The following is a 24,747-nucleotide window of genomic DNA, read 5'->3' as shown; positions in this document are numbered from 1 at the left end:
GGAAAAGGAAGGGAAAAGGAGACAAGAAAACAAAGCTGTGGCTGCCCCGTCCTTGACAATGTTTAAATAAAGTTTGGATGGCGTTCAGAGCATCATCCAACCTGCTCTAGTGGAAGGTGTCCCTGCCCATGTCAGGGCTTGGAACTGGATGAGCTTTAAGCTCCCTGCCAACATAAACCAGTCTGTGGTTCCATGACTTCATGCAGAGGGGAAAGAATGGATAACTTCCCACAGGGGAAGAAGCAGGGAAATGGGTGGGTGAACACAGATCCCTGCCACATGCTGGTTGCTGCTCTCCCCTGGTGGCTGCGTGCCTTGAAACAGTTGTGCAGAGCTGCTCAGCACCTCGTGGTATGGCCAGGATCAGAGTGGCAGCATCAGGCTTCCTCCTCATGCTGAGCTGGAGAACCAAATGTACACACAAATAGAAGTGTGATGCTCCTGATTTGTACAGAGGAAAGTGACCCATACATCTGCTCATGTTAATTTCCATATTTCAGGCTTTTACTGGTCATGGGCACAGAGGTGCATTCAGTGGAGTTACTATGAGTACACGAGCAGGAGTGCCGGGAACGTGCTGCTCAGGGGCACTGCTGAACCCATCCTTTGCTCAGAGGGATCGAACCCTGCCACTGAAGAGTGCGGCACATTCCCATGTAAGGAGCGTGCTCTTGCTGCCTGCCCAGCTCTGCAGCCCAGCCCGGCCTGTCTTTGTGCCTCTCGATCAGGCAGGAGCTCAGGGCTGGCTCTGCTCACCACTGCTTTGGACACCAGAGCAGAAGAGCAAGGATGCTCCGTGTGATCAGAACCCATCTCCTGCCATCTAGAGGCACCAGCCCCGCACATGTCTGTGCAAACAGCGCCGGGTGTGGGCTGGATGTGACCCCGTAGTCCCCTGAACCCGGGGTCTGTGTGAGCAGAGGGACTGGGGCTCCTGTTTGGGACAGTTTCTCCTTCTCATTTGCTTTCTCTGAGTCCCTCTCACATTCACTCTTTCATTGTTTCTTAGTTCCCTTATTCCCTCCCCTTTTTCTTAATTTCAACTTTCCCCTTTTCCTTTTCATTCATTTCCCCTTTCCTTTTCTTGCCTTGCCTTGCCCAGACTTGCCTAGCCTTGTCTTTCCTTCCCTTGACTTCCCTTCCCTTTCCTTAACTTGACTTCCCTACCTTTCACTTTCCTTGCCTTCTCTTCCCTTCCTATCCTTACCTTCCCTTTCCATTATCTTCCCTTCCTTTAAGTTCCATTTCCTTCACTTTTTTCCTTTCCCCTCCCTACCCCTTTCTTCCTTTCCCTTCCTTTCCCTTGCCTTGCCTTGATTTCCCTTCCTTTCCCTTCAGTTCCATTACCTTGCCTTGATTTCCCTTCCATTCCTTTTCTTTCTATTGCCTTCCTTTCTTTTCCTTTCCATTGCCTTGCCTTGCCTTCCGTTCTCTTCCTTTCTATTGCCCTCCCTTCCCTTCCCTTCCTTTTCCTTCTTTTGCCTTGTCTTTCCTTCCCTTGACTTCCCTTTCCTTCCTTTCTCTTTCCTTGTTTTGCCTTCCCTTCCCTACCCTTTTCTTCTTTGTCTTTCCTTTCCTTTGCCTTGCCTTCTCTTGCCTTCCCTTGATTTCCTTTTCTTCCATTGCCTTCCCTTCCTTTACTTTCCATTGTCTTCCCTTCCTTTCCATTGTCTTCCCTTCCTTTCCATTCCATTGCCTTGCCTTCCTTTCCCTTCTCTTCCCTTCCCTTCCATTCCCTTCCATTTCTTTTCCTTCCCTTGCTTTACCTTCTCTTCCCTTGCCTTTCATTTCCTTCTCTTCCTTTCCATTTCCTCTCCTTTTTTTCGTTTTTGTCTTCTTCCTGTTCCTTGCCATTCCCTTCACTGTTCTCTTTGCCTTTACCTTTACATTTCTCCTTGCCTTTCATTGCCTTCCTTCCTTTGCCTTCCTTGCATTTCATTGGCCTTTCCTTTCCTTTTCCTTTTCCTTTCCTTTCCTTTCCTTTCCTTTCCTTTCCTTTCCTTTCCTTTCCTTTCCTTTCCTTTCCTTTCCTTTCCTTCATTTTTGCCTTTCATTGATTGTTTCCTGTTCCTTCCTTCCTTCCTTCCATTCTTTCTCTAACCCTCAATTTTTCTTGTTTCTCCTTTTCTGTTCCTCTTCTTCTCTCTAACACTCTCCAAATTTATGTGTTTTCCTGTGTCGCCTTCTCTCTTTCTCTCTCTTTCTCAGTTTCTCTCGCATTCCCCTCTTTCAGCCTCACTCTCCAGTTTGCAGGTTTCCCTTTGATTTCTCTTCCTCACCCCAAGTCCCTCAGGAATGAACCCAGGGGTCCTCCTCGGCTTCGCTGTCTTTGCAGTCCCTTTACCAGAGCCCTGCTTGCCTGGGACCAGAGACACGGCCACAGCTCCCCCAGGGCCTCTCTCTCCCACCTTCCCCACGCAAGGAGCTCCCCCAAAGCACCACAACACTCGGCTGCTCAGCCAAAGCACACACAGTTTATTTGGGGGGACAGGGACAGGAGCCTCATAGGAAGGGGGAGCAGAGCTCAGGCCTCCCCCTGCCCAGCAGGGCCTTGGGCAGTGCTCTCCATGGGGATGCCCTCAGGCACGGGGCTCTCCTCCTTGCTCCTCGCTTTCTCTTCAAACACTCTGCGCAGGGCGGCTTGGATGGAGCCTTGGAAGCGGCGCTGCCGGCAGCTCCCCACCAGGAAGTAAATGACTGGATTGATGCTGCTGTTCAGCAGAGCCAGAACCAGAGTGGTTTTTTCTGGAAATAAAATACTCGAAACGGACAGATCGAGGAAAACCTTAACACTGAAAGGCATCCCAAAGGCAAAGAAGAAGATGACATTGAGCACAACAGCAACATAGAGTTTCCCCAGGCGCCGTCTCTGTGAGCCACATCGGAGCCTCATGACCATGGACACGTTGGAAATCAACATCAATAATGACAATATCAAGGAATAGGCAATGGCCACACTTTTAAATATTGTTACATGAATTACATCAAATTCGAAGCAAAGGTAAAAGGCCAAAATGAAAGAGCCGATGCTGGCCCAGAGCACCCCACTCACGATGCCTGACAAGTGCTTTGGGCGGTGGCAGCGATACCAGATTGGGAAGATGACAGAGACAGAGCGCTCCGTGCTGATGGCTGTCAGGAGACCCAGGCTGCTAAGGACAAAGAAGTGGCACAGGAATTCAACTGCAACTACAAAATTAATGAAGAAAGGAAAAAAAGATTTCAAACCATAACAAATGACTGTTAAATTGAAAAATGCCAATGAGAACAGAAAAAACAAGAGGAGCACACAGCAGTCAGCAACAGCCAGATTTAGGATGTAGACGGTGAAAGGATTCCGCTTCATCTGGAAGCCCAGGAACCACAAGACTATTCCATTCCCCACCATTCCAAAGATACAGATCCCTGTGAGAAAAGGTGTCAAGATCATCTCTGTGGCCGACGTATGGACACATGGAAGTTCACTATCTTCCCCATAGCTCCAATTTCCATCATATGTGTAATTCAGAGAGAGGTCTGTTGTGTTGGTGCCCTCCATGGAGAATGAGCCTGCTCTGGGTGGCTGCCTTCTCCCTCTGCCACCACCTCCTAGGAGACACATGCAATGGGAAGGCAAAGAGGGCCATCGGCGTTCCCCGCTCTCCCCATCTCTGCGCACAGCCCCACGCCAGCCCCAGGCTGCTCCAGGCAGGAGCCGTCCCCTGGCGTGGCCAGGACAGGCTCCCAGCCCTGCCCGCCTGGCCCTGCCCAGGAGCCATCTCCCCCCTGCCCGTGCCCGCTCTCCTACCTCCTGCTGCTCCTGCCAACAGCGCTGCTGCAGCAGCTCCAGCACAGGGGCCTCCAGCCTCGGCAGCACAAAGCCTCTGGGGATGCTTGCGTGGCCACCGCGCTCTGCTCTGCCCTCTTCCTCGTGCCTGGGCACCACAGCTTTGCCCACACATCACGGCCCCTGCTCACCACACACCCCTCACAATCTGCCCCCATCGCTGACAGCTTCCCCTCACATGTCCCATGGCAGAGAGAGATATTGTCATTAGGAGCTGGGCACCTCAACCCCTTCCTCTCTCTCCTCTCCCCAGCTTTTCACCACCAGGGGAGGATCCTTTATGATCCCAGGACAAAGTCTCTCAGATTCCATAAAACAGCCTTTGGAACACCATTTACTACATCCATAGCTCTCCGGAAGGAGGGAATGGCTCACAGAATCTTATGTCCTTTTAGGTGCTGGGAACCCGGGATCTTGCGTCATCAAACAGACCCACCCTGTCCATGGAACGTTATCCCATTCTGGGTGTCTGAGCTGTTACAGGGGTTCCAGAAAGAAGAAGACAGCTCTTTCTACTGCCAAGCAAAATGGATGCTCACGTGAGAACTGTTGCAGCAGTCTCAGACATAGGCAAGCACACGCAGTGTGAGCTGCCTGCAGGCTGCCCTCTTGCCATCAGCCAAGAAGGTTTATCCGTGGCCAAGGCAGATGCACAGTGTGCACAGGCCTGGAACTGCTCAGCTTGGGTGTTCTGTGGATCACTCACTCCCTGAGGAACTCACGTTTGGAAAGGTGGGATTGTAACACAGGAATGTACATGAACCATTCCCAGGGATGGTGCATGGCAGAAAGGTGAGAGTGGGAGAGATCAACAGCGGGAGATCACTGGGTGCAGACACGCAGCAGCATCAGGGCTCAGCTTCTTGTCTCTAATGCCATGGAAAGTGGTGCTCAAAGACTTCTTCCATCTTTCTTCCGGGAGGCAGCACCAGGAGCTAAAGGCTTTGCTTTAATGTGTCAAAGCATGGAACATAATACCTGTGGGACAATGGAGGCTACAAAGCCATAGAAGAAATCAATAAAGGGAAATGCCTTTCACAGTGGAGGTGAAGAAAGAAAAGCACATGCTGTCATTGTAGGACAAGCAGGAGCTGACATGCTATAGGGCCAAAAGTGATGGAAATGAGGGTAAAGGGACCTCGTCTCCCAAGGCGTGACTGAACAACACTGAACTGTCCATGTGCAGCTCTCTGATTCTCTTGCAGGCCCTGAAGGCTACAGCAGGCCTTATTTGCTCTGACCCACTGACTCATCCCCTGCCCCTTGCTGCAGGCCTGCACACCCACACTGCAGGACTTGTCCCTGCCTGAAGCCCTGTCTCCATCCCCTCTCATGGGTGGCCCTTCAGCCTGTGCTCCAGCCCTGCTTCAAGCCTACCTTTAAGCCTTAACTCCTGCAGCTCCAGGCTGCAGCCCTGCAGAGACTGTGGAGCTTGCTCATTACCGTGTGTTCCCCACATGAAATCAAGGGATACCCTTGGAAGACTCCAGCCTTGGGGGTGACAAGCACAGGCTGTGACTCCCAGAAAATGGTATTTAGAAGCTGGGAAACACAGCAAAGATGGAGAAAACTAAGCAATGAAAATGTCGTTCCGTGTGCTGCTGAGGGAGGAGATTGTGTGGCAGGAACCACTTGTAGATAAAAGCTCATTTGCAACACTACGTACCCCACACAGTGTAATCTCAGAGGAGACACATGTGCATCAGGATGTGATTAGAGGCAGTGGGCAAAGCCCTTGTGATGTTCTCTATATGAGGAATGGTGATTTCTCATGGCAAGTTGACACAAGGCCATGCTCTGCCTCATTGTCTGCATCTGCTGAAGGGATTCTCTTGACATCTCATTGCCAAATCTCTTCCCCATCATCCGCTTGCTGAAGGGACATAAGATTGTGTGAGCGATTCCCTCCTTCCTGAGAGCTATGGATGTAGCAAATGGTGTTCCAAAGGCTGTTTTATGGAATCTGAGAGCCTTTGTCCTGGGATCATAAAGGATCATCCCCTGGTGGTGAAAAGCTGGGGGGAGGAGAGAGAGGAAGGGGGTGAGGTGCCCAGCTCCTAGTGACAAGATCTCTCTCTGCCATGGGACATGTGAGGGGAAGCTGTCAGCGATGGGGGCAGATTGTGAGGGGTATGTGGTGAGCAGGGGCCGTGATGTGTGGGCAAAGCTGTGGTGCCCAGGCACGAGGAACAGGGCAGAGCAGAGCGCGGTGGCCACGCAAGCATCCCCAGAGGCTTTGTGCTGCCGAGGCTGGAGGCCCCTGTGCTGGAGCTCCTGCAGCAGCGCTGTTGGCAGGAGCAGCAGGAGGTAGGAGAGCGGGCACGGGCAGGTGGGAGATGGCTCCTGGGCAGGGCCAGGCGGGCAGGGCTGGGAGCCTGTCCTGGCCACGCCAGGGGACGGCTCCTGCCTGGAGCAGCCTGGGGCTGGCGTGGGGCTGTGCGCAGAGATGGGGAGAGCGGGGAACGCCGATGGCCCTCATTGCCTTCCCATTGCTTGTGTCTCCTAGGAGGTGGTGGCAGAGGGAGAAGGCGGCCACCCAGAGCAGGCTCATTCTCCATGGAGGGCACCAACACAACAGACCTCTCTCTGAATTACACATATGATGGAAATTGGATGTACGATTGGTTTAGTGAATATAATTGTGGAGATTCATTTAATGGATATTTGATCCTTTTCCTTGCCTGTATGGTGATCTGTGTCGTCGGAATGGTGGGGAATGGGATAGTCTTGTGGTTCCTGGGCTTCCAGATGAAGCGGAATCCTTTCACTGTCTACATCCTAAATCTGGCTGTTGCTGACTGCTCTATGCTCCTCATGTATTTTCTGTTCATATTGTGGTTTCTCAAGACATCAATAATTTGTTATGGTTTGGATATTTTTCTTATTTTCTTCTTTAATTACGTACATACAGTTCCATTCCTGTGCCACTTCTTTGTCCTTAGCAGCCTGGGTTTCCTGACAGCCCTCAGCACGGAGCGCTCTGTCTCTGTCATCTTCCCAATCTGGTATCGCTGCCACCGCCCAAAGCACTTGTCAGGCATCGTGAGTGGGGTGCTCTGGGCCAGCGTCAGCTCTTTCATGTTGTCCATTTATCTTTGCTTCAAACTTTTTGAAATTAATGTAACAATATTTAGAAATGTGGGCGTTGCGTATTCCGTGATATTGTCAGTATTGATGTTGATTTCCAATGTGTCCATGGTCATAAGGCTCCGATGTGGCTCACAGAGATGGCACTTGGGGAAACTCTATGTTGCTGTTGTGCTCAATGTCATCTTCTTCTTTGCCTTTGGGATGCCTTACACTGTAGATGCCTTCCTTAATCTTTTATTTTATGGTTTTCGGTTTCCTAATACTGTGACTCTGGTTCTGGCTCTGCTGAACAGCAGCATCAATCCAGTCATTTACTTCCTGGTGGGGAGCTGCCGGCAGCGCCGCTTCCAAGGCTCCATCCAAGCCGCCCTGCGCAGGGTGTTTGAAGAGAAAGCGAGGAGCAAGGAGGAGAGCCCCGTGCCTGAGGGCATCCCCATGGAGAGCACTGCCCAAGGCCCTGCTGGGCAGGGGGAGGCCTGAGCTCTACTCCCCCTTCCTATGAGGCTCCTGTCCCTGTCCCCCCAAATAAACTGTGTGTGCTTTGGCTGAGCAGCCGAGTGTTGTGATGCTTTGGGGGAGCTCCTTGCATGGGGAAGGTGGGAGAGAGAGGCCCTGGGGGAGCTGTGGCCGTGTCTCTGGTCCCAGGCAAGCAGGGCTCTGGTAAATGGACTGCAAAGATGGGGAAGCCCAGGGGGACCCCTCTGTGGGTTTAGAGAAGATAGAGATAAAACACTACATTTTGGAGAGTGAGTGAGATAGGAAGTGGAAAAGAAGGAATGAAAGTAGAAAAAGTGAGTGTTGAAGGAAGGAAGGAAGGAAGGAAGGAAGGAAGGAAGGAAGGAAGGAAGGAAGGAAGGAAGGAAGGAAGGAAGGAAGGAAAAGGAAAAAAATCCAGGAAAGGCAAGAAAAAAAAGGCGAGAGTCAAAAAGAAAGGGAAGGAAACGCAAGGAAAGACAAAGGAAAAATGAAGGAAAGGGAAAGGAAATTCAAGGGCAAGGGATTTGAATTCAAGGCAAGGAAAGGCAAGGAGAAAGGCGTAGTCAAGGGAAAAGGCAAAGGGAACAGCGAAGGGAAAGGCAAGGAAAGGAAGAAGAAGGAAGGGAAAGCAGGGGAAGGAAAGGGAAAGTAAGAGAAGGGAAGGAAAGGGAAAGTAAGAGAAGAAAAGTCAAGGGAAGTGAAAGCAAGTGAATGGAAGGGATGGAATGGCAAAATGTGTAAGGAAAATGGAAAGGCAAAGGGAAAGGCAAAGAGAATGGCAAAGGGAAAGGGAAGGAAAGAGAATAGAAAGAAAAACAAAAAGAAAGGAAAGGAAGTGAAGGGGAGGGGAGAGGAGGGAAGTAGAAATGAAGGAAAAGGGGAATCAGGAAGGGAACTAAGACACAAAAGAACAATGTATGTGAGAGAGAGAGATGCAGAGAAAGCAAACAAGAAGGAGAACCCGCCTTGAACAAGAGCCCCCGGTCCCGCTGCTCACCCAGACCCTGGAGTCAGGGGGCTGCGGGGTCACATCCAGCCCACACCCGGCGCTGTTTGCATGGACATTTGCAGGGCTGATACCTCTAGATGGCAGGAGAGGGGTTCTGATCATGCGGAACATCTGATCACAAGTCGGGATCTGATCATGAATCTACATGATGAGATCAAACATCTAAGAAGCATTTATTAAGTGTTGTTTTACAGAACAGGGCAGGAATCTTCTGTAGTTGAGGGCTTTTTCTCCCTCTCCCATTTTACAGTCCTTTGGTAAGCAAACACTTTCCAAGTTACAACCTGTCCAGTAAAAGCTCCCATCATCTACAGAACGTCTCCTGAGGCAAGTGCAGAAGGATCATTATCCTCACATGGGCTTTTCCTTCTTCCTGGCATCAACCTTGCCTGCTTCATCACCCAGGCCACCTCTCATCTGAGCTTCTTGGTTCTACCAGAGTTTGATGGCTTTAGTTGTCTTGGCTCTGTATCTGTACTGCACCAATTGATTGATTCCCATTCCAGACACTCCAGTGACCTGTTGCTCTGAGGAACAAGCCAAAGGGCAGAGAACCTTCTGTCACCATCCCAGGTCCCAGAGACCACAGCATCCATAGCTCTGCTCTGCTGATGCCTTTTCTCCCTCCACCTTTCCCTGCCTGCTGCATCTTCCCAACCTTTCCCTTCTGCTCCCTTACTGAAGTTGGCACATGCTGGTGAGGACTCATGCCAGGGAACAGTACAGCTCAGCAGCAAATGAGAGCTGGTGTACCTTCCAGCTCTTTGATAGCAAGGACTGACAGACACAGAGAGGAGAGGGAAGCAGAGAGAGATAGAAACAGAGGAAGTGAGAGATAGAAGCAGTGAAAGGGAGAGATAGAAGAGAAAGGGCTGCCACGACCCCTTTTACCAGAGGAGTTCTTGAGCCAAGCTAGAGGGGTTCAGTCCTCACGGCCTCAACAGCAATCCACTGTTTTCTTTCCCTCTCCCTGTATCCTCTTTCACATAGAAAATCGAGTCTTTACAGAGCCTCCATTGCTTTTGGGGTTGTTTCATTTTAACCCTACTCCTTTTGCTTTTCTAGATGAGGAACAGGCACACCAGAAGTGGATACAGACCTCGGGTCATGGTTGTGAAATGCTGTTTGCTCAAGCCAACCCATCCCAACAGCCCAGAGAAAAGTGGGAAGAGCCCCAAAAAGCATTTCCAGTCAAGAACCCACGTCATGTGCAGACAAAACTCCATCTGCAGCAGAAGCATTTCAGGGAAAGCCTTCCAGGGGCTATCCCAAGCACATGCCTGCTTGCCTGGTAATGACTCTGGATGTGAAATCTTCACATGTCCTTCACACATGTCTGGAGATGCAGGCACAAGGGTTTGCCCTGGAATTGTTCTGCTTTGCTGTGCCAAGCATTCTGATCCACTCTCATGCTGCTCTGTTAAGCAGACACACCAAAACCAACCCCACAGGCAGGAGGGAAGAGCCTCCATGGCTCTGTTTGAGCAAGATCCCTTTTGAGATGGGGAAAGCTCAGACCTGTCGAACAGGACAGATTCAGAGCAAAAGTTTTGATTCATCCCAGACTGGTTTGGGTTGAAGGGAGCTTAAAGCTCCTCCAGCTCCAACCCCAACCCCTTCCACTGGAGCAGCTTGTTCCAAGCCCCTGTGTCCAACCTGGCCTTGAGCACTGCCAGGGATGGGGCAGCCACAGCTTCTCTGGGCACCCTGTGCCAGCGCCTCAGCACCCTCCCAGGGAACAGCTTCTGCCTCAGAGCTCAGCTCAGTCTCCCCTCTCTTGGGCAGGTTCAAGCCATTCCCCTTGGCCTGTCCCTACAGGCCCTTGTCCCAAGCCCCTCTCCAGCTTTCCTGCAGCCCCTTTAGGCACTGGAGCTGCTCTGGGGTCTCCCCCTCAGGAGCCTTCTCTTGTCCAGGCTGCCCCAGCCCAGCTCTCTCAGCCTGGCTCCAGAGCAGAATTATTCATCACCTTGTTCAGTGTTCTCCCCCAGGCAGGAATTCCCATGCCACACAGCACGCTTCATCACACTGCAGCTAATCCTGTTCTGACCCATGTTCCTTCTCTCCATACCTGGAGCATCTTCTCCCTGGGAGGGGCTGCAGGGGTTTAAACAGCTGGTTCCACTGTGTTTGCTCTGGGAGTTTCACCTCTATTCTGGGGCTCTGTTAGGTCTCCGAAAGCCCTCTTGAAAGCAAGCCTCACAGAGAGTGTGAACTTCTTTGTGCAGCTCCCAGCCAGGAAGTAAATACCAGGGTTGATGCTGCTGTTCGCACAGGCCAAGGGCAGGGAGGCATCCAAGACAAAGACTGAGAAATCAAACAGCCTTAGCAAAAGCCTGTACCCAAAATCAGCGGTGAAGAAGGGGAAGAAGATGACAGCGAGCAGGACCACAGCACAGAGCCTCCCTGGAGAATGTTGCCATGAACAGCACAAGACCCTGGCAAGCAGGGTTAGACCAGATAAAACCAGGGTAAGCAGTGATAAGAGGTAGCTGAGGACGAAGGCAATGAGTGCTGCAGGGCAGAAGAAGATGGTCATGGTGAGGAGGAAGGAGAGGATCCAGAACAAGGCACACACAAGCACTGGCAAGCACCAGGAGCCATGGCAATGGGCTGTGGGGAGGACAGACAGAGCTGCCATGGCACTGAAAGCTGCCAGGAGGTAGATGCTGGCGGTGAAGGAGAAGAGGATGGTGATGTTCAACACAGTTGTCACATTCCTTGAGCCCAGCCTCTGGCAAAGGGTTTCTGGTCCATAAAGTATCCCAAGGGCAGTGGTGATGGAGAGGAGGAAGGTGAAGTCAGCCACAGCCAGGTTCAGGATGTAGATGGTGATGGGGTTCCTGTGGGCATGGGAGGTGAAGAACCAGAGCACAGCCCCGTTCCCCAGCAGCCCACAAAGGCAGATGAGCAGCGTGGCAGGGACTTTGCTCCAGTGACCAGGTTCACAGCTGGTCCAGTTGTAATGAATGTCCCCATGCATCAAGGTCTGCTGATGCCAACTCCTGTTCCACACTGCCTGACTCCAGCAAGCAGGGCTGGCTCCTTCCATGGCAGGGAGTGATGTGCTCATTGCAAAACCTCTGCTGCTTCTACTTCCTCCTCACGCAGCTGCAGGGATGAGATGAAGCAGAGACATGTTATAACCTCTGCTGTCCCCCACAATAGGCTTTCAGATCTTTGCAGCCATGCCCCAGCTTCTACATGGGGGAGCACAGAGAGAGATGAGGGACAGGAGAGGTGGAAGACAGGATGTGGGGAGATGGGGATGACACACCTGGCACAGAAAACATGTATAGAGGTGGAGCCAAAGCTGGGGAGATGCTTCCTTCCTGGCTTTTGATGGAACAGATCTGGAGGAGGGAAATAATAAGGTAAAAGGATTGTCCTTGGAGGTGCCTGTGGCAGGTGGTTGGAAACAGATGATCCTTACAGTCCCTTCCAACCCAAGCCATGCTGGGATTCTGTGTCAAAGATCAAGTTGTTTAAGGGGTGGATCTGATATAGATTCAAAGGTATCTAATATTATAGCTGACATTAGCGAGCTGCTGGGTTCCTTCAGTGGGACACTCATTTCACTGCTCCCCTGCCACCTTTTCCCATCGATCTCCATACACCACAGATCGCTACCCCCCAGTATTGACCAACAGGTTCAACACCAGTGAGGGGAGGCACTAAATCAAGCTGGAAAAACCCACCCAGAAAAGTCTGACCTTGTCTCCTCTGGCAGCCTGGAGCAGACTCCCATCACCTCCACTCACCACCCGCTGCCCCTGTGATGCTCTGTGAGCTTTCCTGGAATTAGGACTCGGATAACTGGACCAAAGCCTTGGTGAGCCTGTGCACCCTCCAGCAAGGGGCTGTTCTCAGCTCCTTTCACAAAGCAGCTTGCTGACAGCCAAGCAGGTCAAGGGCTCCTGTAAAGAGAGGGCTATTTCATTGTGTTTGACAGGAGCAGGGGTCTGGCTATAGCCTCTTCCTTGCACAGGAAATGACTAAAGGGACTCTCAGAAATCAGACCTATGGGAAGAGCTGATTGTTGACAGTGTCATGTTCCTCTTTCATTTCATTTTAAAGCAACCCCAGTCCCAAAATACTCATCTCTTTGCACAGAATGAGCTTTCCTCCTCTTCCTATTCCAGACGTGTATCTTTAGGACCCAGTGCTACAAGCTTGGCTTTGCAGCAAAACCTCTGTTTCTGATTCAGATCTGGGTTTGAAACCCATACACCACAATTTCACTGCAGTACCTGACATTCAGACGCACCATTTCCAAGAGCACAGCACTGAGGGCAAAGAAAAGATGGATCAGGATTCCAGGAAAATCTGGGTTTTCCAAAAGAGAAGTGAATCAGTGCTACTCACTTGGCTTTAACTAGCTAAAAGTTATGGGTTTCATCTGAGTTTCTCCTATCGTGCCTCAGACAGGCCCATGAAATTTGTAGTGAGTTGAATTTAGGTGAGATGCTTCCTACCCAGGCTGACTGTGGTGAAGGACAAGTGCAAACAGCTCCTGTTGCATCTGGGAACAGGGATGCTCCTGCTGGGAACTGGCACATGTGGGGACCGCAGGACCAAAACTGCCTCCTCTCTTCCTTGGTGATGCTGCTCATGTGTCCCCAGCTGGAGAATCTCACAACTCGGAATGCCAATGCTTTCAAATGCAAACAGGTCATGAGAAGAGAATCAGAGAAACATAGAATCATGGAATGGTTTGTGTAGGAAGGAAGCTTAAAGCTCCTCCAGCTCCAACCCCAACCCCTTTCACTGGAGCAGCTGCTCCAAGCCCCTGTGTCCAACCTGGCCTTGAGCACTGCCAGGGATGGGGCAGCCACAGCTTCTCTGGGCACCCTGTGCCAGCGCCTCAGCACCCTCCCAGGGAACAGCTTCTGCCTCAGAGCTCAGCTCAGTCTCCCCTTGGGCAGGTTCAAGCCATTCCCCTTGGCCTGTCCTAGAGTCATAGAACCATAGAATAATTGGGGTTGGAAAGGACCTTAAGATCCTCTAGTTCCAACCCCCCTGCCATGGGCAGGGACACCTCACACTAAACCATATCACCCAAGGCTTCATCCAACCTGGTCTTGAACACTGCCAGGGATGGAGCATTCACCACCTCCCTGGGCAACCCATTCCAGTGCCTCAGCACCCTTACAATAAAGAACTTCCTCCTTATAGCCAACATGAACTTCCCCTGTTTAAGTTTCAACCTGTTACCCCTTCCCCTATCCCTACAGTCCCTGATGAATAGTCCCTCCCCACAATCCCTGTAGTCCCCCTTCAGATACTGGAAGCTGCTCTGAGGTCTCCATGCAGCTTCTCTTCTCCAGGCTGAACAGCCCCAACTTTCTCAGCCTGTCTTCATACAGGAGCTGCTCCAGCCCCTGATCATCCTCATGGCCCTTCTCTGGACTTGTTCCAACAGTTCCATGTCCTTTTTATGTTGAGGACACCAGAACTGCACACAATGCTCCAGGTGAGGTCTCATAAGACCTTTCCCTACAGGCCCTTGTCCAAAGCCCCTCTCCATGTTTCCTGTAGGTCAAGGTACACCATCATCTACCCACGTGATCAGAAAAGAGCAGAATCACCCAGGGTTTCTCACCTTCTGCTTTTGTGGGTAACATCCTGAGCATGTTTGCCTAAAATGTTGATTTCCAGCACATGATTTACAGACATGGGCTGTTTGCTTGTCTTGGGGTCAGGCTTGTGTGTGCACAAAGGAATCTACAGCCTGTAAATGCTCTGGCTCTGGTAGCAGTCGTTTCTGTGTGCTGGGAAAGCCAATAAAGCCATCTGGCAGGCAGAGCTCAGTCTCCTCCAGCCATCACGCACGAGAACCATCCTTCTCTGTCTGCCTCTTTTATTGTCTCTGCCCTGGTGGTTTGCTCCATGGGCTTCTCCATCCACTGCACAGAACTGCACTTGCCATCAGCCACTGGTTGTCCATCCTCTGTCCAACCCACACTGCCTATCCCCAGCAGCACTTGTCTCCTTGCCTGTCCCTGCCCCACCAACTAAACCCCTTTGGAAGGGTAGAGGTTTGGGTGTTGAGTGATGCTTCCAGCTCCATCAACCAGGCTGAGATGGGTTTTCTCTGTCAGACTCTGCCACAGGAGGACAGAAAGCCAGAAGCAGCTGAGAGCATCCTTTCTGTCCCCTCACCATCATCTGCTGTGGTCTGGAGGCTTCTGAGGATCAAAGTAATGAGTGGCTGGTGCTTTAGTATCAGGCATCAAGGTCCCAGGAGCAGGTAGAGGCAGAAAGAGTTGGGACTTTTGCTGTGGGAAGTGGACAAGATGCAGATGGGGGCCCAGGAGCATGGCTGTGCTAACCCTGGAGAACAGGAGAATGGATAAGGCAGGACCTCCTGGACCACATCGTTTCAGCATGTATCATGCAAGTACAATGTCTAGTGGGCAGCGTGAGGGGATGGTCACATCCATGGTTTTGAGAACAAGCTCCCATGGAGCCACCAAGGAAGAAACCACAGTCACCAGTATGTTACCTGAAAGACACCTTTATTTAAATAACTTAAAACCAAGCTCGAGCTGGGAACCAGCCCTGCCCATGGCCGTGGGGGGACACCACTGTCCACTGCTGGTCCTGCTCACACAGCCAGGCCATGGGGTGCTGACATGGGCTGCAAAGGCAGGGCCACCCCTCTCCAGTCTCAGCCATAGAAGTTTAGGCAGCAACTTCCATCACAGAGGTCCCACCTCCTGGGAATCTGCCCTATCTTCAAAGACCCTCTGAAGAGCCACTTTGAAGGATCCCCTGAACGTGAACTTCCCATAGCTCCCAACCAGGACATAAATAACAGGATTGATGCCGCTGTTAAAAGAAGCCAGCAAGAGGCAGACCTCAAAGACAAAGCTAATATAGACAAAGAAGTTGAGGAAGATCTGGACACTGAGTGGGATGCCAAAGAGGAGGAAGAAGAGAACGGTGAGGAAGATGACCGCATACAGCCTCGCTGGGTGGTGTTGCCAAGAGCTGCGCCTGAGCTTGATGAAGAGGATCACGTTGGAAAGAACCATAAAGGGAGTGAAAAGGCAGAAATTGAGGCAGCACAAGAGCCCAAGGACCACCCAGCAGTGTTGGGAATGATCCGGCTCACACATGAAGTACACCAGCCCTGCAAGCACACAGGAGAGGGCCCACAGCAGGATACACACGGCAGCAGACAGGAGCTCCGGCCGGCGGCCTCGGCACCAGAAGGGCCAGAGGACACCCATGCACCTCTCCACACTGATGGCAGTGAGGAGGTAGAGGCTGGAGCTGTATGTGAGCAGGACCATGGAGTGAAACAGTGGCAGCACCCCCAGGAGCGCTGGCTGGGAGCAGCTGAGCATGGGCATGTGGTAGACCACAAGGAAAGCTGATGTGAAGAGCAGAAAGCAGGAGTCGGCCACAGCCAGGTTCAGGAGGTAGGCGGTGAAGGGGCTCCTCCTGATGCGGAAGCCAAGGAGCCAGAGGATGGCTCCGTTCCCCACCAGCCCACACAGGCAGAGGAGCAGTGTGATGCTCCCAGTGACGAGCTCAGGGATGTGCTCTGCAAAGCGCTGGGTCCCGTTGTGCTCATCCTCATAGAGCAGGCTCTCTGTGGGCACTGGGGACACCGGCCGCCACTCATGGATGGTGCCGTTGGGATGCCGGTTCATCTTCCCCTTCTTGTGCTGGCCTGGGGAAAGGCAAGAGATGAAGGCACAGTCAGTGGCTTTCATGTCACCGGTACTTGGAATGTCCTCTGGTCATTCTGGTTTCTGCAATCCTACACAAGCTACAGCATCTGCTACCCAGAGGACTTAAGAACTGAGCAGTGAGAGGAGAGTGGAGTGGAGTGGAGTGGAGAAGAAAAAGAAAGAAAGAAAGAAAGAAAGAAAGAAAGAAAGAAAGAAAGAAAGAAAGAAAGAAAGAAAGAAAGAAAGAAAGAAAGAAAGAAAGAAAGAAAGAAAGAAAGAAAGAAAGAAAGAAAGAAAGAAAGAAAGAAAGAAAGAAAGAAAGAAAGAAAGAAAGAAAGAAAGAAAGAAAGAAAGAAAGAAAGAAAGAAAGAAAGAAAGAAAGAAAGAAAGAAAGAAAGAAAGAAAGAAAGAAAGAAAGAAAGAAAGAAAGAAAGGAGAAGAAAAGAGAAGAAAAGAAAAGAGAAGAAAAGAGAAGAGAAGAAAAGAGAAGAAAAGAGAAGAAAAGAAAAGAAAAGAGAAGAGAAGAGAAGAGAAGAGAAGAGAAGAGAAGAGAAGAGAAGAGAAGAAAAGAAGAGAAAAGAAAAGAAAAGAAAAGAAAAGAAAAGAAAAGAAAAGAAAAGAAAAGAAAAGAAAAGAAAAGAAAAGAAAAGAAAAGAAAAGAAAAGAAAAGAAAAGAAAAGAAAAGAAAAGAAAAGAAAAGAAAAGAAAAGAAAAGAAAAGAAAAGAAAAGAAAAGAAAAGAAAAGAAAAGAAAAGAAAAGAAAAGAAAAGAAAAGAAAAGAAAAGAAAAGAAAAGAAAAAAAAAGTAGGGATAGGAGGGAAAAGGTTGGCCCAGGGGGACAGGAGACAGTGCTGGGAGAGGAGTGGAGGGAGGAACAAAAGGCACATGGAGCCATTTGTCCTTTACGGACTGAAAACAGCTGAGGAGACAGATGGGAAGAATGAAGAGGACAGAGGCAGGATTGGACGTGAGTCCCAGAGCCCTCTCACCAAGCAGGGGAAGGCAGAATCCTTGCACAGTTCGGTTTCCAGAGCTGCAGTCCTCTGCATCAGACTTGCTTATGAAACCTTTACAAAGTTGCTAAGCCAAAACCATCCCAGACGAGATCTGGCCACCAGGAATAAGGTGATGCGGCTCCTCTAGCAGCATCTGTGGGCTTTGGCACCTCTTCCTCAGCTCCAAATGGGCTCTGAGACCACAGCTTCTGCTCAGGGCTGGTTGCTGAGGGGATGCAGATGTGCCAGGGCTTGGGCATCACTTGTGAGAGCAGCGGAAGCAGGTTGCCTAAGACTCATGCTCACAGGATGGGCATTGCAGACCCATGTGCTGGTTGCTTCAAACGTTTCCTGTTTGCAAACCTGCTGTTGTGGTGTTTTCCTTCTTCTCTTCTGAGCCCGTCAGCAACACCCCCAGTGTGTCACAGTTCCCATCCATGTGAATGTCTCACTTTGCTGTCACAAAGAAGCCACCATCAACCCCAGGGAGATGATGCTGAGCGTCACTTCCCTGTATGCAAGAACTGAGTGGACACCTCCATCACCCCATGCCGTGGGGAGGGCAAGAGGGAAGCGGGATGGAGTGATGCATCCAGCCACTGCGTCCCAGGGATGACACACACCACTGGACCTGCCCCTCGCTGGTGCTGGCTGCTCCATGCCCCATCCTCACATCTCACACTGCTGAGGTTGCAGGGATGCAGCGTGAGCCCTCAGAGGAGAACTTTGCTCATTGTGTGGTTTCTGTCCTGCTTCCTTGTCTGCTGGGTCTATGCCACATAGAATCATAGAATGGTTTGGGTTGGAAGGGAGCTTAAAGCTCCTCCAGCTCCAACCCCTTTCACTGGAGCAGCTGCTCCAAGCCCCTGTGTCCAACCTGGCCTTGAGCACTGCCAGGGATGGGGCAGCCACAGCTTCTCTGGGCACCCTGTGCCAGCGCCTCAGCACCCTCCCAGGGAACAGCTTCTGCCTCAGAGCTCAGCTCAGTCTCCCCTCTCTTGGGCAGGTTCAAGCCATTCCCCTTGGCCTGTCCCTACATCCCTTGTCCCAAGCCCCTCTCCAGCTTTCCTGCAGCCCCTTTAGGCACTGGAGCTGCTCTGGGGTCTCCCCCTCAGGAGCCTTCTCTTGCCCAGGCTGCCCCAGCCCAGCTCTCTCAGCCCTTGCAGCATCTTCATATTCCCTTCAAGACCAGTGTGATCCCAAGAAATAAACAAATATTGGAAGGAGTTAAAAACAAGGCAGGAAGCAGAGTTGGATATTGGTCTTTTACCATCCCTGCCATATCCGGGGCCAGATGGATGGAATGCCAAACCACAGGAACATATGTGTGAACTGAACTTCATTAATCAGCATTCCTCCGCCTGCAGCTCACGCTACGGATGCCCTCACTTCCCGACAGGAACATCTTCTCCCAGCCCACCCCGACACCGAAAAGAACATTGTATTTATAAGAAATGAGAACAAAACAGGGTTGCAGCAACAATATATGGTTGGTAACAAAGGACAGTCCTTTCACCCAGGGTTGTTTAACTAAAACAAGTGTCTTAGTGCTGAGCTTCCAAGTGTCCCAGTGAGCAGTGATGCCAGGTAAGCTCTGCAGTCACCACTGTCATCTCCTCACCTCCCTCCCTTTGTTCCAGGTGTTCCTCCAACAACAAGTCCTTTGGACCAGAACACTCCAAATTCCTCCTCGGCACGCTCCCAGCATCCCAGTGCAGCATCCGCTGGGAAGCCCCACTGGAGGAATGGGCTGGGCTGGCTGGGAATAGTCACGCACTGTGGGACAATGGGAATACACCCTGTCAGCTCTGAACCTGAATTGCTGAGGGGCTTCTCCTTCAGCCTCTGCAATCAACCCAAAAATAGCTTTTTTATGCTAAAGCAGTATAAGGAATAGCTAAAAATGCCCTGCTCTGGTAGCAGGCTGTGTTAAATGCAACGCAGCAGCCCTGCAGCTCCATCTCCCTGCTGCTCCCAAAGCTTCTGGTCAGTTGGAATCGCATGGGACAGAGGGAAAGCTTTCTTCATACATCTACAGCCAGTGCAAATTGCAGCTGCAGGATGTGCTTCACCATCCATCCTCCTCCTCCCAGGGAAGGGAGACCCATTGCAGCATCCATAGCCATGAGCGGTGTGAGAGCATCCCAAACCCTCCCACTTCTAAGGTGTTTTTATCTCCCTGAAGGTTGCCCAGACATGGTTCTGCTTTTATTTTGGTATTCCCCACAGCAGGAATCTTGCAGAGGTGACCATGAATGGGAGGTTTCAGTCAGAAATCCTCTGGCTGCTGCTGATGCAGATACACGTATGCATGAGCCTGTTTCCAGGATGTCCCCATCCATCCCACCCCAAAGCCCAAGAGTGCTGCAGTGAAGATGCTCTTTCCCTTCTGACTGCAAGTGGGAAGTAGCCCCATCAAAGGCTAATGGGGATGGTTGTGGGGACCATGTTGGGTTTGCCTGGCTCAGGAAGCTGGGATGAGGCTGGAGAGTTCGGATGGGGGATGCTGGAGGAGGTGGGAGTCGGGAGAATCCCACAGGTCCCACCATCATTCCCAGGGCTGATGGCTCAGTGATGGGCTCTGCCCATGCATGAAACACAGATGATAGGGTCTGCTCTGCTCATACAGACCCACTGAAGGGAGGGACTTGGATTTGAAGTGGTTTTGAGACGAACCCTTGGAGACAACTCTGCTCTTAGCAAAAATGGTGAGACTGGAATTGCTAACAGAATAAATCCAGGGTCTCTGGGAGTCAGTTTTGGACACTAAAATGTTTTAGATGCATAGTTTTTAGATTATTTTTATATGATTTTTTAGATATTTTAGATTATTTTTTAGATTTTTTTAGATGATTATTTAGGTTTTTAGACTTTTTAGATGTATGTTTAGGTGTATCTAAAATGCACGTTTTAGAGCAGCCAAAGGCTGGTATCAGCCAGGCAGCTGGGACAGAAGCCAGAAGCAACTCCCCATTGTAAGGACACCATGGAGTGGGAGATGCAGGGCATTCCTTGGAGCAGTCAATCCCTCTGGAGAAGCTCTTCCACAGCTGAGGCAACCAAGAGCTTCATTCTGCAGCCCATAGTTGTCTTTTTAATCATCACAGCAAGGTTGTTACTATGCAAAACATATTGGCTACAGCATTAAACCCTTGGCAGGCTGTGCAGTGACTGCATGGAGCTCCTGGCCCCCTTGGACCTGCCCAAGGGGCAACGCATCCAGCCCAGTAACTCCAAGGATGCTCTGCTCAGCCCTGTTTAACAACATCCAGGCTGCCCTAGGGGAAGGTGTCCCTGCCCATGGCAGGAGTTGGAACTGGATGAGCTTTAAGCTCCCTTCCAACACAAACCAGTCTGTGATTCCATTAAATCTGCTCTCCAACAGCTTTCATGGCATTACTGAGAGGTAGGAGCAATAATTAATCTGGGCTATAGGTGTCCATATTGTTGTAACCTGGCTGAAAAGAAGCTGCTTGTTGTCGTTCAGCTGGGCTGGTAGAGCCTGCATTAGACTGATCAGAAACACAAAGTCTTGGCTCTGGTCTGAAGGTGTGTTCCCTTGGGCCCAGATGAGGCTTTGGCTATGATTCTGCTGCTCTTCCCAGAAGGGGAGTTGCTTCCGAGAAGCATCCAGCTGCTCTGCCAGCACCACCAGCATCAGCAGCATCACCAGCACCAAAAGCATCACCAGCACCAAAAGCATCAGCAGTGTCACCAGCATCACCAGTACCACCAGCACCACCAGCATCACACTCTACTGCTGGATGGCTCATGGCCCCCAGTGATGCTGAATTCCTGTGAAGCCCTGCAACAGGCAGAGGAGGTATGAGGAATGGCAGGGGCATGCCAGGACAGGGAGAACAGGCAGGGAGAGGGTGTTTGCCTGGGGAGGGGGGAGTGTTTCTAATCAGGAGGAAGCCAGGAGCCATTCACAAGGTCTTGCTTATGGAGCTGCTGGCAAAAGCCACTTCCTTTGTGGTGAAAATACCCGAGATAAATAAGAACCAGGAAGCCCAGCTCTGACGTAGCCGCAGTCACAAAACCATTCCCAGCTCCCCCAAGACCCCACTGTGACTGCGGAGCTGCTGAGGGGCACACCAGGAACAGGGACACCTCCTGGGGACCAGGGGACATTATTCTATGAGCTGCTGCCCTGGGAGGACCTGCTTCAGGGGATGGATCCAAGGGGAGCATGAGATGCCAAGACACCGACATTGATCCGATTGAAAGCTCCTGCCTGCTGCCTCTTCAAAACTAACAGTTAAGTGCAATCTTTCTCCATCCTTATGCAACCTTCCTTTCCTCCAGCACCCACTGCCACCAGCTCTGTCCATCCAACCCTCTCCTGGAGACTCGCACTGCTTTCCCCAGGTCCTGTCCCTGCTGTGTGGGCTCTTTGCTTCTGCATCTCCTGCTGAACCTTCCTCTTCCTCCCATTTCCCTTCCCTCTTGCACGATATCCACCATTCTGCTCCCCAGCACGTCCCATGTGCCCTCCACTGATGAATTCCCAGCACAGGGAGCCCCTCATGGACCATGCAGTTCAGTCCTGGCTTCTCCAACCCATTAAGTCTCAGGGGGGACCTGATGGCTCCCTACAAGTGCCTGAGAGGAGGATGGAGCCAGGAGGGGCTGGGCTCTGCTTCCCAAGGAACAAGGGATGGGACAAGAGGAAACGGCCTCAAGCTGCACCAGGGCAGGTTTAGATGGAGCTGAGGAACAATTCCTGCCCCAGAGGGTGCTCAGCCATTGGAACAGGCTGCCCAGGGCAGGGCTGCAGGCACCGGCCCTGCAAGTGCTCACACACCCCATAGACAAGGCCTCAGTGCCATGGGTTAGTGGTGGCCTTGGCAGGGCTTGGTTTGATGATCTTACAGGTCTTTTCCAACCTGGTTGATTCCATGATTCTCTGATTAACTCTCCATCCATTCTGACTGCAGCCAAGGACCACATCCCACCTCCTGCACAGCATCCACCCATGGAGGCGAATGCCACATCCCCACCTCCTACATCACTTATACCGGAGACTGATGGAGACAACCCGTGCAGGATAGACATCACTGATGTGGCTATGGACACTGTCACACTGCTCATCTGCCTCTGTGGGCTGGTGGGGAATGGGGCTGTGCTCTGGCTCCTCGGCTTCCGCATACCCAAGAACCCCATCACCACCTACATCCTCAACCTGGCCGTGGCTGACTTCACCTTCCTCCTCTTTATGGTCACCTCAGTCCTCCTTTACATGATAGAGAACATCTTCTGCTTCAGTTTTGTGTCCTTAACGTACCAGAGGCTCCTTTTGCTGCTCTCGCTGTTCTCCTACAACACAAGCCTGTATCTCCTGACAGCCATCAGCATCGAGAGGTGCACGTCCATCCTCTGCCCACCCTGGTACTGCTGCTGCCACCGCCCTCAGTGCTTGTCAGCCCTGGTGTGTGTCCTGCTCTGGGCCCTCTCCATCGCTGTCCTTGCTGCAGTGACATCTCTGTGCCTCTTCCACGAGGATCATCACTGCCGCATGGCTCTCATCTCCATGTACGTCCTCAACTTCCTCATCTTTGCCCCACTGATGGTCATTTCCAGCACAATCCCATTCATTAAGGTCCAGTGTGGCTCCCTGCAGCACCAACCCAAGCAGCTCTACATTGTTATCTTCCTCTCCGTCCTCTTCTTTCTCATCTTCGGGGCTCCCCTCAGCATCTGGAGCTTCCTGCTGCAGTTTGGCTACATGGTTGTGCCTTCCCAGGCTGTTTTCCTGCTCGCCTGCATCAACAGCAGCATCAACCCCTTCATCTACTTCCTGGTGGGGAGCTGCCGGAGGCGCTGCTCCATGGTGTCCCTGCAGGTCGCCTTCCGGAGGGTCTTTGAGGAGCCAGAAGACAACATTGCCTTCAACAGGGACACAACGATGAGCACGCTGGCCCCTGCCTATTGAAGCCATCCCAGCACCCTGCTTTGCGCCCCTGGGACAGCAGCTGAGGCTTTCCTAGAGCAACCAGATAGATAGATATTGGCAGCATATCATCGTGCAGAAAAGGAGAGCATCACCAAGGTCAATGTGCAGAGGGATGCTCTGCAGGGAGCATCCATTTTCTCCTCCCTTCCATTACTTGCATGGCAAATGTGCCCTAGAGGACCATGTTCCTGAAAATCCCCTGCTTTTTGGGATGAGCATTGCCTTCGGGTAACACTGACTCATGTACTTTGTGGGGGTAGAAACTGGTGTCCTAAGTGCATCGCCCCATCCTACCTTCACCAAGGGGGGGTCCAATGCTCCTCACCATGGTCTGCTGAGGTCCTACCGCCCTCCCTCCCTCCCTTCTGCCGGTACCTCCCTGTGCCTGACACCAGTAAACAGCATCCTGCCTTCTCCCGGACACCAGTAAACAGCATCCTGCCTTCTCCCGGACACCAGTAAACAGCATCCTGCCTTCTCCCGGGCACCAGTAAACAGCATCCTGCCTTCTCCCGGGCACCAGTAAACACCATCCTCCCTTCTCCCGGGCACCAGTAAACAGCATCCTGCCTTCTCCCGGACACCAGTAAACAGCATCCTGCCTTCTCCCGGGCACCAGTAAACAGCATCCTCCCTTCTCCCGGACACCAGTAAACAGCCTCCTGCCTTCTCCCGGACACCAGTAAACAGCATCCTGCCTTCTCCCGGGCACCAGTAAACACCATCCTGCCTTCTCCCGGACACCAGTAAACAGCATCCTGCCTTCTCCCGGCTCCTGCTCCTGCCGGATGAGGGTAGAGGGAGGGGAATGTGCACACACGGCTTGTGATCACCAGAGCAAAAATGACACCAAGTGCCCACAGCTGGGACTGCAGCAGCACAACTGCCGAGGGAAGGAGTGCGGGGGGTTGGTGGTGTCCTCAGGCTGTTTTATTACTGTCACAGCAAATATCTCCTCAAATATATATATAGATATGCGTTTATCTTGTGAGCTAAGGCTCTTCCTTATGGAATTCTTCCTCTCCCCTGGCTTCGGCAGGCTGGAGCTTTCCTCCTTCTTCAGATCAGGATAGCAAAGGGAAGGGTAGTCTGTGGTCCTCAGCCCAGCCATCACCCTCCAGGAGCAGGGTGCCACATCCTTGGTCCCTATGGGCTCCACTGGGTATCACCCACCTCCCTACGGCTTTGCCTCCACTAAGGCTCCATCACGGTGATGGGAGAGCTGTGAGGGTGCGGAATGGTGGTGCTGGAGCTGAAACAAGCACCCTCGTGCCCTGGAGCTGGAACAAGCCAGGGCTCGGTTTCCCCCAGTGCTGTCAAGGAGGCAGGAGGAAGGGATGTTGCCCACCCTGGAGCTGCCCTGGGGACGTGCAGACCTGCTCAGTGCAGCCTCATCCCACACTGTCCCAATGTTGTATCTGGGGCTGGTCCCTCCCGTCCTGATGAGCAGGGAACCCCATCACCTCCTGAAGCCCCCAGCCAGGTCCCCAGATCCTATAGCTTCTCACCAGTCCCTCCCACATCCCACCAGCCCCCGACACACATCCCACCAGCCCCCCCCCCATTCCACCAGAGCCCACATTTCCCACACCTTCCCATCATCCTCCCCAAATCCCACATCTTCCCACCATCCCCCACACATCCCATACCTTCCCACCATCCCCCCCACATCCCATACCTTCCCACCATCCCCCCACATCCCATACCTTCCCACC

At 51.8% G+C, this 24,747-nt stretch overlaps 5 protein-coding genes across 5 annotated transcripts; 2 read left to right on the top strand and 3 right to left on the bottom strand.

The window, feature by feature from the left end:
* Positions 1 to 2,524: 2,524 nt before the first annotated feature.
* Positions 2,525 to 3,538, bottom strand: LOC117436124 (proto-oncogene Mas-like). Its single transcript, XM_034062326.1, has one exon. It carries the CDS (start codon positions 3,536 to 3,538, stop codon positions 2,525 to 2,527), a length of 1,014 nt encoding a protein of 337 aa, XP_033918217.1.
* A 2,973-nt stretch (positions 3,539 to 6,511) lies between these two features.
* LOC101870629 (mas-related G-protein coupled receptor member X1-like) lies at positions 6,512 to 7,396 on the top strand. Its single transcript, XM_034062324.1, has one exon. The coding sequence runs from the start codon at positions 6,512 to 6,514 to the stop codon at positions 7,394 to 7,396; it is 885 nt and encodes a 294-aa protein (XP_033918215.1).
* A 3,110-nt stretch (positions 7,397 to 10,506) lies between these two features.
* On the bottom strand, positions 10,507 to 11,382 carry LOC101867731 (mas-related G-protein coupled receptor member B4-like). The gene has a single exon (XM_005140543.3). The coding sequence runs from the start codon at positions 11,380 to 11,382 to the stop codon at positions 10,507 to 10,509; it is 876 nt and encodes a 291-aa protein (XP_005140600.3).
* A 3,718-nt stretch (positions 11,383 to 15,100) lies between these two features.
* LOC101867898 (proto-oncogene Mas-like) lies at positions 15,101 to 16,123 on the bottom strand. The gene has a single exon (XM_005140544.2). It carries the CDS (start codon positions 16,121 to 16,123, stop codon positions 15,101 to 15,103), a length of 1,023 nt encoding a protein of 340 aa, XP_005140601.2.
* A 4,940-nt stretch (positions 16,124 to 21,063) lies between these two features.
* Positions 21,064 to 24,003, top strand: LOC101872816 (mas-related G-protein coupled receptor member H-like). Its single transcript, XM_034062666.1, has 2 exons — positions 21,064 to 21,336; positions 22,017 to 24,003. The coding sequence occupies exon 2, from the start codon at positions 22,055 to 22,057 to the stop codon at positions 23,009 to 23,011; it is 957 nt and encodes a 318-aa protein (XP_033918557.1). The 5' UTR covers positions 21,064 to 21,336; positions 22,017 to 22,054; the 3' UTR covers positions 23,012 to 24,003.
* The last annotated feature ends 744 nt before the right edge of the window (positions 24,004 to 24,747 follow it).

This window comes from Melopsittacus undulatus, chromosome 4 (genome assembly GCF_012275295.1).
Source record: "Melopsittacus undulatus isolate bMelUnd1 chromosome 4, bMelUnd1.mat.Z, whole genome shotgun sequence".
Classification (NCBI taxonomy): Eukaryota; Metazoa; Chordata; class Aves; order Psittaciformes; family Psittaculidae; genus Melopsittacus; species Melopsittacus undulatus.
The sequence above is the reverse complement of the archived record's forward strand: the minus strand, read 5'-3'. Positions and strand labels throughout refer to the sequence as shown.

Bases quoted from the DNA above. Each gene is read 5' to 3' on its own strand.
- LOC101870629 (XM_034062324.1), top strand. From the start codon at position 6,512: ATGGTGATCTGTGTCGTCGGAATGGTGGGGAATGGGATAGTCTTGTGG.
- LOC117436124 (XM_034062326.1), bottom strand. From the start codon at position 3,538: ATGGAGGGCACCAACACAACAGACCTCTCTCTGAATTACACATATGAT.
- LOC101867898 (XM_005140544.2), bottom strand. From the start codon at position 16,123: ATGAAAGCCACTGACTGTGCCTTCATCTCTTGCCTTTCCCCAGGCCAG.
- LOC101867731 (XM_005140543.3), bottom strand. From the start codon at position 11,382: ATGCATGGGGACATTCATTACAACTGGACCAGCTGTGAACCTGGTCAC.
- LOC101872816 (XM_034062666.1), top strand. From the start codon at position 22,055: ATGGAGGCGAATGCCACATCCCCACCTCCTACATCACTTATACCGGAG.